We start from the raw sequence: 16,545 nt of genomic DNA on the forward strand, positions 1-16,545 counted from the left end.
TCCCAGTTATATCATTAAATTTTGGAAGCCTTTTCCATGGCCTCAGGTCAAATGTAGTGTTCTCTTGAGGGTCTGTGCCTTTCAGCACAGAAAGTCTAAAATTCTCAGCCTCCAGGGTTCCAACAGGGTTTAACTTTTGACTTGTCTTCATGCTATCTTATAGATTAAACTAATATATTTTATTTCTTCTTGTGGTTCCGTCCTGTTGTATTTTCACTCCCTGATAACGTGAGTCAATAAATCAATAAATTATTCCTTTTTTTTTTTTTTTTGGTGCTCTGGTTTCTGTTTCTGTTGTCTTTCAGATAAGATAGTCCCCGAATGTGGGAAATCACCTAATTCTTTTACACTATTTTCTGAGTTAGTTACACAAAAAAGCATTTCAACATTTTACAGCCTCTATTATGCTATGGTCTAAAATAGTAAATATTACACTACTATTTATAAAAGCTATATGGTGCATACATAAACTGACAGATTATACTATATCAAAAGCAGTAATTACAAATTGTACTATATCAGGATTTTTGTGATCAATAATGAAATAAACAGGGCCAGGAGGCTTCTTCTCCTTTTTAATGCCTTTATTAAAAGCAATCAGCTCAGGACTGGGCACCTCGACGGGGCTGCAGCTTCCCGTCGTCTCTCCCAGGGCGTCTCTCCCAGGGCGACCCAGAGGAGGAGGGTATGCGCAGCTTCGTCCGCTAGGGGTAGAGCTGGGGATCAGGTCCTGGTGGGAGCCATTTAAGGCGTGGTGATTCCATCTAATGTTACTTTTCCCGGCCCCTTCCCGTCCCCTCCCGGCGTCGGGACAACTCCCTTGGTCAGGGCGAGAGGGACTCCGAAGGTGTTCCGCATCTCTGCAGGCTCATCACTCGGCTCCTCACGTCCAGACATCACTCCAGTCTCTCAACTCTTAGGTGGCTCGTTGTTTTTGGGGTTTTCTCCGTGCATTTGGAATAGGGGTCCCACACAGCATGCTGGTCCTTGGAGTATTTTGCATATCCCTCCCCTCCTAAGTCTCTTCTCCTCGCTGTTCGGGGAGGTCCCCACCTTTCACTGTTTCGGAGAAGGGCCATTAACTCGCCCCAGCCAGGGCTTTTACCGATACAAAAACAACCATTAACAACAACGACCCGTAATTACCATAACACAGGCAGCACCCCAGCAGTAGTGGTAACCTTTTTCTCACAGAAAAAAATCAACAGAATTTTTGTTCCTAACAAATAATAACTTGCAAAACAAAAGTTAATACATAAATGTGAAAGCCAATATTTATAATAATAGGTATAAAAAGTTGTGATTCAGGTTATATAAGTATAGAAAATAATGATTCAGGTTATACTGATATCAGGTTATATTGATATCTTATAACTCGAGCTATATAAGCACCTTGTAACTTTGACCTAAGTTATATAGGCATCAAAAGAGAAACCTAAATTGCAGGAGTGACCACCTCCGCCCCCCCAAGATGTGGTGGTTTGCAGCCGAGCGCATGGCTCTAGAGACGAAGGGGAAAATGGCGCTAGCCCCCCTTCCCCCCTTGCCATCCGGCAGAGGCAACTCCGTCAGCGAATGCCGTTGGCACACTCAGATGGCTGGCACTCAGTTAAGGGCTAGAACTCGTGGAGGGACTTTGCCCTGCTCTCATTAGGGCAGTTGGCTGGCAGGCTGGGGCGACTCAGACTGGAGCAGAGCCGCTCCGCTCCACTCGGCCCAGAGCCTCGAGTGCAGACGGGCACTCCCAGAATTTGCCCCTAGGCAGTCCAAGACCAAGAAACACATGTTCTCAAAAAAAAAATCCAAAAAACAAAAACACTAAAAAACCCAAAGGAATGCCTTCGCGTTGAGCAAATGCCACGGGGGAAAAAAAACGCTCTGCTTGGGCAACCATGCTTTAAAAAAGGGACCCCCCTGCCTGCCCCGCGATTCTCTTTCTGGCCACAGGGTCTTAAAGAGACAGTAACAATTTTTGGGCACAGATAGATATGGAATATAATAACATTTTGGGTTATCCAGGACAACAAGCAGCAAGTTTTATAACAAAACCTGGTAGCCATATTTATTCTGATAGTGAAGAGAGGGTGCATTGGTATAAATGTCACTATTTGGGTCTGTTCATCAGTCCTCATATGTACTTGTGTATTGGCAATTAACAGTAGAAAAAGTGAAAAAGTCTCCTTGCTATTTCTAATGTAAAATGCATCAAAAACTTTATTTGAAAATAAGCCAGGTTGTTTTTCTTTTCTGATCATTTCCATGAGACCATTCTGAAGAAGGTGCAGGAAAACTGTTTCTGCTGAATAGGAAATAATTTTAAAAGCTTTTAAAAAGTCATTGTCGCATCATGTAAATCAGAACTTCATGAAGAAGCTGAATTTTTTTCACAACTTGTTTATTGGTTTGCTCTTTTTGTTCCCTGCTTATAATTGAACCCCTCCAAAGTGTGTTTTTCCTCAACACCTGAGATTAATTAGGATGCATTAAATTCACTTTGGCATTCTGTTATCTTTCAGTGTTCTGGGGTTTGGAGGGTTTTTTTTGTTTTTAAGGTGTAGAGGGGCAAACTTCTACAATTTTAATTAATTTTATATAATTTTAATTGATGCAGTATATGGATTTTAAAAAACAGAGCTGAGGCTTTTTTTTCTTGATGCTTTTCTCTCCTGTTACATAAAAGGGTATGAAAATAGCGTGTTATGCCACTTGCTGTCAGGTTATCAAAATGAAAACATGGTATTTTAGAATGATATGAAGAAATACTATCTTGGAGAGATGTGAGAATTCTATGTAATTTAACTTTGCTCCCTGGACCTGACATCAGAAGCAGTAGTGGTGAGTTGTGTTAATAGTAGCTTTTTATCTGATAATAGAGTTTATAATTAGGAAATGACCATTGGGATATTTGCAGTTTTGAGATTGTGATGATCTTCCTCTACTAATCCTCTTGGAGTCCATGTCAGTGCATTCTTTCAATAACATAGTGTCTATAAAATTTTCTGCATTTGCACTGAACTATGAAAAGCTTGTTTAAATTGATCCTAAAGGAGGACTTCAATGAAAATATTGCATGTTTTTTACACACTAGATATTATCATGAAGGCCTTTAATTTACTACTTTCACTACTGCAGTGATGGAAGTTTTTGTGGGCCTTGACAGATGAAAAGATGATGATGCCCTTATCTAAATTAACAGCAGAGTACCAAAATGACACAGAAAAAAATTGCAAAAACCTTTAGAAGATAATGAAGGTTTTTCCTGACCCAGGCAGTGTGAATGATTGATTTAGAGTACAGAGTTTGAACTTCCAAAAGGAAGAAGCTGAAGAGATGATGCAACATAAAATTAAGATAAAGTCGAAGTTATTCTGTACTTCAAAATAGAAGACCTAAATTTCTGCTCTTGGATATGTTTCTGTCGTGAAAAATGGTTCTGGTATTCTTCAGAATTGAATTATTAGAAACTATAAAAATAAACACAAAAGCCAGGGATGGGTGGTGTTATGTGGTGGTGGTGTGTGGTTTTGCGTGACTTGTGGGATGGTCTGCTGTGGACTTTGCTTTGTTGTTTTCACAAACTATACTATTTAACCTTGAGAATGTTTTGAACCAAGCTTTCGAACAGTGGAAAAAAGTGATTAAAAAGAATTTGTATCCTAACAAATTATCATTTTGAGTGCTTAACTGGATTTTATTTTACTTTAACTTTCACTTTGAATGATTACTGCCTTTCTAAAGATATAAATATGCTTAAAATTGAGTCTTATTGTACATCAGCTCCATAAAACCTTCTTGGTTGAATTCCTTTTGTTGTTGGGGGCTATAGCAACAAATCTGTATCATTAAACCAATGTGAAATTATTGTTGTTTTCAAGAAATTTTCTTTGTTCACAGGTGTCAGCTGTGATGCATGTTTAAAAGGAAATTTTCGAGGTCGCAGATACAAGTGTTTAATTTGCTACGATTACGATTTGTGCGCAACTTGTTATGAGAGTGGTGCAACAACAACTAGGCATACAACTGACCATCCAATGCAGTGCATACTAACAAGAGTAGATTTTGGTAAGTAATAATTTCTTTATATTAAAGCTGTTTGCAGTAGTTAAAAACTTGTATTTTATTTCACTACTTGGGAACTTTTTCCTCTCCAAATAGCATGCTGAAAATCATAGCAAATTCCTGTCTCCTGATAAAATGCTTGTTCTGTCTTTGGTTCTAGCATATGAAAGATGTTTTATTCTTTTGGGTTAAGTGTTTTGGCACACAGCACATTATCAGGCTATTAGATAGCTATCTGATAAAAAGGATTGCTCCTAAATTAACTTTCAATTCAAAAGGTGCAACAAAACTACATGCACCCACCCCTCCTTCCCTTAATATGTTCTACCAGAAAGTACTGTCGGATTTGGGGCTGTTTAGATGGTCTGGAAAAAGCCCAAAGATGGCCTTGGGCCCCCGGGTTCGAAAGGACGAGAGGAAACTTCAGATTTTTTTCTCGGTCTCGGTGTTTATTAAATGCTTATCTAAAAGATTTTCTCTTGGCCTGACAGAGTTCTGCTCAGCAGTCAGCCATGGGCACACACTGAGAGCCCCTGGGGCGGCCACCTATCTTTATACCCGGAGTTACGTATACAATATTTATCATTTTTCTCCAATACCCTCTACCCTTATTAACCAGTGTTCCCCTAGTAAGGTCCAATCCCGGAGTGCCAACATCACCACAGAAAATGGAGGCCTAGAGGAAGAAGAAGAAGGAGAAGGGCACGCCCCAATTCCTCCATCTTACCTCTCTAGACCCCCCTGTACAGAAATTTCAAACCCTGTATCTCACACTCCAATTAACTTATCCCTTCACCATTCACCCCGGTGAAATCCTCCTATCCTCATACTGATGTCATCTCCCATGTGGGATCAAAGTCCAGCCACCAGACATTTCTGGCAACATTCCAGGACTCCCGAGCCCCCCAGGGGTGGTCTCGTTCACCCTGCACCCCAATTCTGAGAGGCTGAGATCCCACATCTCCCCCTTCTGTTTGCACCAAAAAGATCTCTTTCGTTTTTATGTGAAAACCCCCCAAAGTCCTTAGTTTCTTTTTATTTCTCTTCCGGGTTGTTTTTCGCAGTCTGAGTCTCGACTTCTGTCTGAGTACTCGTCTCTTTGTTTCTTGGATCAGCGTTCTCGTGCTCTCGCGTCTGGAATGGCTTCACATGCCGCGCCGACACCCACTTCAGACCTCGATCTGTGGAAATACAAGCGAAACCCTTGCCCCAAGTGATTAGTTTGAAAGGACCCTCTATTTGACCTGTTTCTGGGTTTCTGATCAAAACTAAAGGATTTTCCCTTAGCTTTGCCTGTGTGTTGTTTAGAAAATGTCTCACGATCGGTGGATCAGGTTCCGAGGATGAGCTATTTAGGAAATTCAGCACATACAGTGCCTTATTTAATTTCATGTGAGGTGTTGCCTCTGGCTCACCCCTTCTCTGTCTGTCCAGAAGGGATTTTAGGGTGTGATGTGTTCTCTCAATGATTGCCTGACCTGTGGGTGAATGCGGAATACCAAACGTGTGTCTGACACCCCATCTTTTCAGGAATCTCTCAAGCACCCTGCCTGTGTATGTTGGACCATTATCTGTTTTTATCTCCTGAGGCACACCTAATGCTGCAAATGCCTGCAGAAAGTGTCGGCAAGCATGGTCTGCTGTTTCCCCAGCATGTGCTGAAGCAAAGACTGCACCTGAGAATGTATCTACAGAAACGTGAACATTTTTGAGCCTCCCAAAAGATGGGTATTTTGTGACATCAGCTTGCCACAACTGAAGACTTTGCAGCCCCCGCGGATTGATGGCCCCGGTAGAAGAAGGTGGCTGCACAAGCTGACAGTCTGGACAAGCACTAATGATCTCCCTCGCCTGACTCTTTGTGAGACGAAAGGACTCCATTAGCGCCTGCGCATTCTGATGAAAGAACGCATGACTTAACCTTGCCTGCTCAAAAATGTCCGGCAGTGTTTGCAAAATGGGCATTGTCAACCTGTCCGCCCGAGCATTCCCTTCCGCTAAAAACCCCGGAAGTGTCGTGTGCGCTCTAATGTGTGTGATAAAATACTCTCTTTCCCTGCTCTCTAGCAGTGTTTTCAAGCTTGTCAGGTATGAGTATAAAACCTCATTACTGACTTCTTTCAAGAGCGAACCCTCCAATCTCTTGACCACACCCGCAACATATGCGGAATCTGTCACCAGATTGAGAGGCTGTTTGAACAACTGAAATGCCCGGACAACGGCTGCCAACTCCACAATTTGTGGAGAGCCCTGAACCATCCTCACGTCTGATTCCCAATCCCCTGTCGTTGAGTCTCTCCACGTGATCACTGACTTGTGTGTCTTCCCTGAGCCATCCGTGAACACTGTGATCCCATCCAAAGGTTCTTCACTTATCCGTGGTTTTGCTCTATAGCATATTTGCGATTGCAGTATTCTTTGTCGGGGAAAGTGGATTGTGCAAGTTCCTGGGAACGCTAACAATGCGATTAACAGGTCTTTCGATTGTTGCATTGCCCAATCGAAGTAGTCTCGTTTCAGAGGTAACCTGATGACTGAGAATTCTCTTCCTGCCATTGTCAGCAGCCTTGTTCTCGCCTTTATGATGATTTGTGCTGCCATCTCCAGATCTGTGAGAATCGTTTTCGCGGGCCTGTGCGGTAGGAAAATCCACTCTATGATTATCAAAGAGTCCTTTTGTGATTCATCCCATTGGAAGATCAAACCATGGAACTGCGTTTTCTTCCCCAGCACTGCCAACTGAAAAGGCAACGATGGAACAAATCGATGTGCCTGCCTTTTCTGTATTGCGTTCGAGATTTTCTCCAACTCTTTTCTTGCTTCTGGTGTGAGTGTCCTGGGAGAACGAATGTCTGTGTCTCCTCTCAAGAGATCAAGCAGTGCTGTAATGTCGCTATTTGTGATTCCCAAAACTGGTCTCATCCAGTTGATTTCTCCCAAAAGCTGTTGCAGATCATGCAAATTGTTGACCTTTGTGCTGATCTCCACCTTTTGAGGCTTTATTGTTTTCTCTGAGATTTTCCACCCTAGATATTTCCAAGGTGCAACCTCTCGAATCTTTGAAATGCTGATTTCCAGACCTGCCTTTTGCACCTCTGCGATCACGCAGTCACGAGCTTCTTGCAGCTCCCGTCGTGTTGATGCTGCAATGAGCAAATCATCCATGTAATGAATGATCTTCGCCTTCGGAAATTTCTTCCGTGCTGGTGCCAAAGCTCGCGCCACGTACCATTGACAGATCGTCGGAGAATTTTTCAGGCCTTGTGGAAGACAGACCCAATGGTACCGCTGCAGAGGCGTTTCCCTGTTGATACTCGGAACTGAAAAGGCAAATCTCGGAGCATCATCTGGATGGAGTGGGATACTGAAAAAACAATCCTTGAGGTCAATGACCACAAGCTGCCAATCTCTGGGAATTATCGAGACAGATGGAAGTCCCAACTGAAGTGGCCCCATGTCTTCTATGACTTCGTTGATCTTCCTGAGGTCGTGTAACAACCTCCATTTGCCCGACAGCTTTTTCTTGATGACAAACACCGGAGAATTCCAAGGGCTGTCTGTTGGCTTGATGTGTCCCTTCTGCAATTGTTCTTGGACCAGGTCTTTCAAAGCACTCAATTTTTTCTGCTCAAGGGGCCACTGATCCACCCAAACTGGATCATCTGTTTTCCATGTCAGCTTCAGTGTGGCGAGTGCTGCAGTGACCCCTATTAAAAATCCATTTCGATCTTCGCGCCCCATTGTGCCAAAAGGTCCCGACCCCAGACTGTGATCGGCTTTTGGACGACAAAAGGACGAATGATCGCTGTCTTATCTCCTGGTCCCGTGACAACGACGGAATTCTCACTTTGCAGACACAGAGATGCTCCCCCGATGCCTGAGAGAGAGCCCAATGGCGCGACCAAGCTCCAATTGCGTGGCCAAAAGATGTACGATATTACCGTTACATCCGCCCCTGTGTCGAGCATACCTCTGATCGATATTGTCCTGTCCCCACATGTCAATTGGCACGTGAGCGTGGGTCGGTCTCGACCTATGTGCTTCACCCATGTTGTATGTACTTCAACATGCTCTTTCATAGGGAGACCTTCTTCGTCGAAGATTGACATGACCTCTCCAACTGCGTGTGGCGGCAATGCAAAGGCTCTCGCAACCACAGTATTTTCCAGCACAGTCAATGGCGGACGAAGCGCTCTTGCCAAAACTGTCAACTCTGTATTTTTATCTGCTGAGACAACTGTTGGATAAACAATGAGCCCAAGAATACTGCACTTATCTTGTCCAATTATCAAGAAATCTTGTTTCTTGTATGAGTCCCCACGGATACCTGTAGGTATCTCCGCATGACTTTCATCTAGAAAGCATACTAGTTTTGAAGCTGCCAATGCACACTGTGCCCCTGGTGGGAGGAGGTCTGGGTCGCTGTGGAATCGACTGAGGGTTTTGCTGAGGGTATCTGCTTGTCGCTCACTGATGACTGCCCTGTCTGTTCTTGTGACACCGCCAGTACTTGTGTCTGAGCGCGCTGGGGATTTCTCGCGCTCAATTTCCCGTTTCCCGGATGCGGTAACGGATTTCCTTCCACATCTGTCCGGGAATAACATTCTTTCACAGAGTGTCTTCCTCTTCCGCACCGTGCGCAAATTGGTCTTTCCGCTCTCTGGGCTGGCGTTGGTATATGTGTCCGTGGGCAATTCCTTTTCATGTGCCCCGACTCCCCACATCTGTAGCACTGTCCTCCTTGGGGTTTGTTCTTTTTCTGCATTGCCGCAAGAACTTTGTTGACATTTTCGTCCTGTTGATGGAGTAATTTCTCGAACATCTTCTCCAATGTCTTGTCCTCCGATTGCCCTTCTGAGCGTCCCTTTAGCTGTTTCTCCCATTCCTCTTTTAATTCATTCTTTACAATCGCTGCGACGTGCTGAGGCGTCCCCACCTTGCTGCATGCCTCCACCATCTCTGCCAAGGATGGCCGTCCTGGCATGGTGCTAATCACCCGTTGACAATCCGGGTTGGCATTGCCAAAAGCTAAATTCTCCAAGAGAGGCCTCTTCACTTCTTCTGTCGTCACCTGTCGATCCACGGCTTGCGTGAGTCGGTCGATGAATGACATGAATGGCTCTGTGGGACCTTGCCTGATGCAAGAGAACGGAACATCCGGAGCTCCTGTCGGCGTAATTTGTACGATTGCCAATCGCGCCGCTTCTTTGATGTCGTTTAACACTCTTCGTGGAAGCCGCGCTGCTTGTTCCCTTGGATTGTCATCTGGAGGATCCCCTGCTAATTGCCCTTCTGTGAGGTTCGCATTTGGCCCACCTTGGTATCTGTTCCGCAACTCAGCAAGATATTTTCTCCACCTCTTTTCCCAGATAAGACTCTGTGTGTCAGTGAGGATCATTGCCACAATACTTCGAATATCATATGGTGTGAGATCATACATAGTGAATGTCCCTCTTAATAGCTGTTTGAAGTATTGTGAGTTCAGCCCAAAAGTTTGAGCCGCCTTCCCTAAGTCTTTGAGTGTCTCATGACCCATCCTTTCCCACCTTGGATTCTGTCCCTGGGCATCATATGTCACTGGCATTGTCAAATCCCCTGATCCCGGGAATAAATGCTTTTCCTTTTCCAATGCTTTTCTGATTTGCCTCCAATCCATCGTCTTCACGGGCTCTTGAAACCCCTCTTCGTCAGACTCCATTGGGATTTGCATGAATAATGGTGTTGTGGATGTCATCGGTGATTCATGGTGTCTCATTTTTCGCCTTGAGGTTTTTGGCCTTGCTCCTAAATCCGAAAAGGAAACTCGAGGATCCTGTTGATATTTCTTCTTTACTGTATCGAATGAATGCAGGAAGCTTTTTGCTGCTTCTGCTACTGATAGCATCCATGTTGGGACACCTTCCGATGCTGTGGTCCTTATGACATCTTCCCCTTGTAGCTGTTCTTCGTCTGAGCTTTCATCATCTTCATGAAATTCCGAAGTGGATGGATAATCCCTTTGTCGTGTTAACATTGTCTTCTTTGAAGTGCTTTTCTTTTTATATATTGTTGGAAAAAATTGCTGCATTGTTGCAGTCTCGCCACGAGATGGCGCTGTGGCTCCGCCGAGCCGACCCGGCATGTGGTGCACTTCTGCCCTCCTGCCGCTAGGTGGCGCTTTCACCGGCCTCCCTGGCTCGGATGACGGAGCAAGCTCGACTGCCCCATTTCCTCTTCCGGCTCGGCGTCTCCCGTGAAGGGAAGGGACTGGGACTCCGAGGGTTTGGACCAAAGGCACCGGATCTGGAGACGGTGTGGAGCCCCGGGATGTAGAATCCCTAACACGGCCCCTCCTCACCCGAGACGTCACAGGGGACCGGGCTCGGGTTCGCCCGCGCCCTACTTTCTGCGCATGCGTGCTCTCCGAGCCGCTCCCTGTGTCCCCCAAGCTGACGTCATCGTCTCCCCCCCGTTTCACCTCCGAGGTCCCCGCCCCTCGGTCTGTCCCTGAGTCAACCTCCTCCTCCTCTGACGTTGTGTTCACTTCTCCCTCCGGCACCCCAGCTCGCGCCGCTATCCGAGCCGATTTCCACACCGGGTCTGACGTCACAACCGCGCGCCTCCTGCGTCTCACCACGGTGGCCCTCTGAGGCTGCACATTTACCCCTAGTCCGCCTCCCGCGTTCGCCGCCCCCGCGCTCGTATGTGAGTCTACACCCCGGTTTTTGCGAATTTCGCCCTCCGCGCACGTCTCCTCATCTTCACCCGCGCTGCCCGCGTTTGCCGCTGCCGCCGCGTCGCCGCTTTCGCCGCGAACAAGCGCCCCCCCCGATCCCTTATCTTCCCGCTCCCCCCCTTCCGCTCCTGACTCCTCTACACTCTCTGGAGTTTCAGGACGCCCTTGGGGTTTGTTGCGTTTTTTGATCGGGGGGTTTAATATTTTTTCCTGCTCTCTTTTTTCGAGAGCCCTTTCCCTCTGGCTTTTTAAAGCCAGAGCTAATTTTTTCCCGGAGCTCAGCCCCGTCCCCACCTCTGAGGATGCCGCAGCTTCTCGCTGCTTTTCCAGTCTTTTAGACTGCACTGAGATACCTTGTAACATGATTCTTGCCGGTGAGAGTAGCTTTAACGCTGTCTCATCTTTTTTCTTTGCTAAAATATATAAATGCCTATTAATTTCTTGCCAAAACCCCACTTCGAACAACAGACATGTCTCTTCAAGTGGATAATTGAGCCTTGCCCATAGTAACAGCTGCTTTAATTCTTTCTTTGGGATCCCTTCTGTATATAATTCAGCCACACTTTGTAAGGTGGATAAGATTTCCCGTTGTTCCTGGGAGAGTGTGGCCCCCATGATCTTATTTTGGCCTTCTTACCGAATCTGTCGTCAGAGTGGTCTGAAAGCCCTCAGTCTCCGTCCAGCAGATCACAAGAGATGGGTCCAGAGGCGCCTTTCTGGTCCCAGTCCAGGCCGCTCTGCTACGAACTGTCTTCGGCAGAAGCTGAGAGATGGGATTCTCAGTGACTGCTGATTTTTGCAGGTCCTCCTGGCCGGTTTTTTCTTTTTCTTCTTTCTTTCTTCAGGCTTCTCTCCTCTGGAGTTATCAGTGCTGTCCTCTTGGCTCTTCAGCTCTTCAGGGCTTTTCCCCCCCCGAAAGGTTTGGTGGGAGATAGCCCACCCAGGGACGCCAGTTGTCGGATTTGGGGCTGTTTAGATGGTCTGGAAAAAGCCCAAAGATGGCCTTGGGCCCCCGGGTTCGAAAGGACGAGAGGAAACTTCAGATTTTTTCTCGGTCTCGGTGTTTATTAAATGCTTATCTAAAAGATTTTCTCTTGGCCTGACAGAGTTCTGCTCAGCAGTCAGCCATGGGCACACACTGAGAGCCCCTGGGGCGGCCACCTATCTTTATACCCGGAGTTACATATACAATATTTATCATTTTTCTCCAATACCCTCTACCCTTATTAACCAGTGTTCCCCTAGTAAGGTCCAATCCCGGAGTGCCAAGATCACCACAGAAAATGGAGGCCTAGAGGAAGAAGAAGAAGGAGAAGGGCACGCCCCAATTCCTCCATCTTACCTCTCTAGACCCCCCTGTACAGAAATTTCAAACCCTGTATCTCACACTCCAATTAACTTATCCCTTCACCATTCACCCCGGTGAAATCCTCCTATCCTCATACTGATGTCATCTCCCATGTGGGATCAAAGTCCAGCCACCAGACATTTCTGGCAACATTCCAGGACTCCCGAGCCCCCCAGGGGTGGTCTCGTTCACCCTGCACCCCAATTCTGAGAGGCTGAGATCCCACAAAGTACCATGGTGAAAAAGAGAAATAATAGTGAGAGTTTAGGGAAAATGTTGTTTTGTAATTTCATCAGGGGTTTTTAATGCAGCAAGAGTGGTAGGCTGTACTGAATGTGGAAGACTAGTGGCAAGGGCTAAGAAGTAATCCTCTAAATTACTGGTTTTCTTCCCTGAGTAATTTCTATCACATCATATTTATAACATGAGTATTATAATTCAGGATATACTTTCATAACAAATCTTTGCATTTAAAACATTGGATGCTTATTTCTTCATATACCTGTTTTAAGCCTACAAGGCTGTCTTGGTTCAGGGCAAATTTGGGAGAGAACCCTCAAAGGGGTTTTTCTAGAAAAGCAGATTTACTTGGCCTTTCTTCTAACTGGTTCAGGAAAAAGCACTTCTTTGGAGAAAAGTGGAAAAACAACGTTTTATCAAACAATAAAACTTAAACTATATTAAACAATAAAACCTTTTGCTGCTCTAGAAGAGATGATAAATTCAGAAAAGTTTCTTTTTTGGATTGCAGCTTGGCTTATTCAGTCTCTTTTCAGTCCTTCTGGCGTTGGAAATGTTGCAGCCCAGGCTCGGCCTGGTGGGTTACAGGTGCGAGCTGCCAGTGCTCTTCTGGGTGTTCAGTTTAGAGCACGTTTAAACAGGTCTAAAGAAAAGGAAACAAAAACCATAGTCTAGAGAACTTCTTTGCCTTAGCTAGCTAAAACTAACTAAAATAAAGGAGAGTTCTGTCCTGCTGTCTGTTTGCTGTCTGTTTAAACATCTACCCCAGCACTGGTAGACAGGGTGTTAGGAGGAGTTGTGTTTTAGTGCTTATTGCTTTTGAGGTGGTTTGGACTTTTTTATAGGCTTTTAAAATTTTCTTTTCTGTTGGAGTATAGTTGGATTTAGACTTTCTATAGCTTCGACTTGAAAATTTTAGTGGTCGGCCTTGAGTCTTACTAGGTACTTTTTGCTAAAGGCTTGAGGACAAACTATGGGCTCTTGGTTGAAGAGTAGAGCACGTTTTTTGCATCTGGTCTTGTCTTGACTGGGCTAAGGGTTATTGTATGAGCAATCTCCTGATTGATTTGTGTCGCAGACATTTTTTCACAGAAATCCTTTCTTTCAGATTTCTGTAGCTTCTGGGAAGCAAGGGCCTCCAGAAGAAGAATGTAAACAATTGTTATCAGCTGCTGTGGAATGCAATAGGATGCACCTATTTTGATTGGTGATTGGTTCATGTTCCCATGTTTATAATTAATGGCCAATCACAGGAGCAAGCTAGGGACAGAGTCCCTGGACACAACTTTGTTATAGGTTCTTTCTTTCTTTCTTTCTTTCTATTCTTAGCTGTAGCAGCATCTGCAACTTCTCTCTTTATTCTATTTAGTATAGTTATAATGTATTATATATCATATATCAATAAATCCAGCCTTCTGATCAAGAAACAAGATTCTCGTCTTTCTCTCACCATGGAGACCTTCAACAGGTCTCTGTAATAGATTTGGGCAAAGGTTTGTTGTTGTTTAGGGCTTCAGTGGAAAGTGTTTTTCTTGTGGGTGATTAGGTAGAGAGGGCTCACAATCTGGTTGTACTCAGGAATGTGTATTCTCTAAAAACTTCTGGCGCTTAGGAAAGATTGTGTTTCTTTTTTGTTGGATGGTGGAGACATTGCTGTGATCTTGTTGATGACGTTGGTGGGAATCTGACGTTGTCTATCTTGCTACTTTACTCATAGAAACTGGATTTTTTGAGCAGGTCTCTTGACTTTGTTTTTCTTGATGGTGAAGCTGGTTTTTAGGAGAATTTGGATGATTTTTTTCTTTTTTTAAACACTTTTGCTGCTGTCTGTACACAATGATGTGATTAATATATTGTAGATGTTCTGGAGCTTCATTCTTTTTTAGTGTAGTCTGGATCAGTTTATGGTAGATGGTGGGGTTGTGTTTCTACTCTTGAGGTAGTTGGTTTAAGGTGTATTGTATGCTTCTTTAGGTGAAGGCAAACTGAGGTTTGCATTCTGCTGCCAGAGGAATGGAGAAAAATGTATTTGTAATATCGATAGTGGTGTATTACTTTGTTGTTTTGGACTCTAGCTTGTATTGGAGTTTTAGCATGTCTGGCACAGCAGCATTTAGTGGTGGAGTCACTTCATTTAATGCACGGTTGTCTACAGTTAATCTCTATTCTCTTTTAGATTTATGTATAGACTAAGTAGGGCTGTTGAAGGGTGAGTGGGTTTTGTTGACTACCTCTTGGCTTTCTAGCTTATGGATTATTTTGTGGATGGGGATTACAGCATCTTGATTTGTTTGGTACTGTTGGCGGTATACTGTTGAGGTGGTAATTGGTACTTGTTGCTCTTCTACTTTTAGGAGTCTTATTGCAGATGGGTTTTCTGATAGTCTAGGTAAGGCATTTAATTGTTTGATGCCTTCTGTCTTTATAGCAGCTATTCTAAATGTTTATCTGAGTTTTTTGGGGTTTTTCAAATATCTACTTTGGAGGAAGCTTATGCTTAAAACGCATGGGGATTTTGGGCCAGTTACAGTAGGGTGTTTCTTTTACTCATTTCTAGTCAGGCTTACCTCAGCTTTTACTAAAGTAAAATTTTGTGATCTCTTTGTCACACCAGTAATAGAAACAGATTCTGCCCCCACATCTTGATTGGATTAATGTGCACTGTGTACTAGTGTCGACTAAAGCTTTATATTTTTGTGGTTTAGATGTGTCAGGCTAATGAATCGATACAGTCTAAAAAACACGGTTTTCTCTAGCCTCTACTGGGCTAGAGGCAGGGCCCTTCTAAGCCTGGTTATGCTTCTTTCCCTGAGTATATGTCTTGGAGGTTTTTTTAAGGGGATAGAAAATATTGTCATCATCATCATATATGGCAGTTTGGTTATGGGTTACTGGTTGTGGTGGTTTGACCAGGAAGAAGTGGGAATTCTGGGATGCTGTGGTCAAACCAATGGGTGCTCGGATTTTGATATTGGCACCTGATGTGGCCAGTGGGATCTGGACACACCTCTGAGAACACACAGGGGTTAAAAGCAGAGCTTCGGCCCTGGGAGGCTCTCTTGGGACTTCGAGGGACGGAGGTCGGAGGTCGGATCTCCCTTCTCCCCGTCCAGCCGCTGCTGCTGGGCGGGGGAGGGGCAGCCATGTGGTAGGCCTGGGCCTGGACAGAGATGGGGGGTGAGGAGGCCCTGGAGGATGGAAGGGTGGAGGAGCCCCAAGAGACATCGGGCAGCCATTCCCCCCCAGGAGAGAGAGAGGGAGAGCCGGAGATGACGAATGTGATAGCAGCCGGCCCAGGAGGAGAAAGGGGGGGAATGCAGCGAGGGAGGAGGTGCCCGGCCAGCCGGAGCAGCAGCAAGTGTGGGAGTGACACGAGTTCTGGGACAGACAGAGACTGGAATTTTTAACCCCTTTCTTTCATGATTGGGACCTTGCAAAAATGCGGATCCTCCTCGGAGCTGAATAAGACGGGAGATAAGAGATGAGATGAGACAAGGACCTGGCCCAAAGGACGTGGAGAAGGCTTGCTGAGTGGAGAGAGAGATGATTGGAGTGGCCTTTTGGCTGGACTTTTCTTGTGTAGCCATAGACTGAACCAGTTTTATTCCTGTGACACAGAGACTGCATTTAGAGGGAGGCAGTGCCTCAGAACCAGGAGGGTTCATTGTGGGGACCCCTCGGCCCCAGGGGGTTGGATAAAAATGGGGGGGACAGATGTCCCAAAGCAGAGACTGTGCCTTTTTGGAGTGAGACAAGGCATCCTTAAAAGAAAACCCTAAAAGCAGCTCTGGTCCATGCCAGTGGTGAGAGCACTGAGCATGGAAGGAAGATGTCACAAGCGGCAAAAGGACTTTCCGGGTGGTGCTGAGTGACAGGGAAGCACATGAGTTTCAGCGTGTTTCCAGGGGAAGCCTATGGTGCAAGAAAGACTCCTCTCCTCTTCATGGACTGAAGTTTGAATATCCAAAAGGGTGGTGCCAGACTGGGCAGTTGGTGATTTTGGGGGGAATGTATCGGATTGGGAAATTTTGGTGGTGGGGAGGAGGAAAGTGTTTTTTGTAAGGTTTTCAATTTTTTTTCTCTTATAGTTTTTTTCCCTTCTTTCTTTTCTTGTAGTTTAGGTAATAAAGTTTTCTTTATGTTTAAGCTGGAGCCTGCTTTGCTGGTCACATCTCACAGCAGA

At 45.1% G+C, this 16,545-nt stretch overlaps 1 protein-coding gene across 1 annotated transcript in view; it reads left to right on the plus strand.

The window, feature by feature from the left end:
- Nucleotides 1-16,545, plus strand: part of LOC128941416 (E3 ubiquitin-protein ligase KCMF1-like) — a 138,634-nt gene that overhangs the window by 87,684 nt on the left and 34,405 nt on the right. Inside the window, exon 2 of the mRNA XM_054283170.1 lies at nt 3,895-4,062. Coding sequence (XP_054139145.1) covers nt 3,895-4,062 — 168 coding nt within the window. The remainder of the gene's footprint in view (nt 1-3,894; nt 4,063-16,545) is intronic.

This window comes from Melozone crissalis, unplaced genomic scaffold (assembly GCF_028551555.1).
Source record: "Melozone crissalis strain CALT ecotype California unplaced genomic scaffold, PUWL_Pcris_2 ptg000035l_1, whole genome shotgun sequence".
Classification (NCBI taxonomy): domain Eukaryota; kingdom Metazoa; phylum Chordata; class Aves; order Passeriformes; family Passerellidae; genus Melozone; species Melozone crissalis.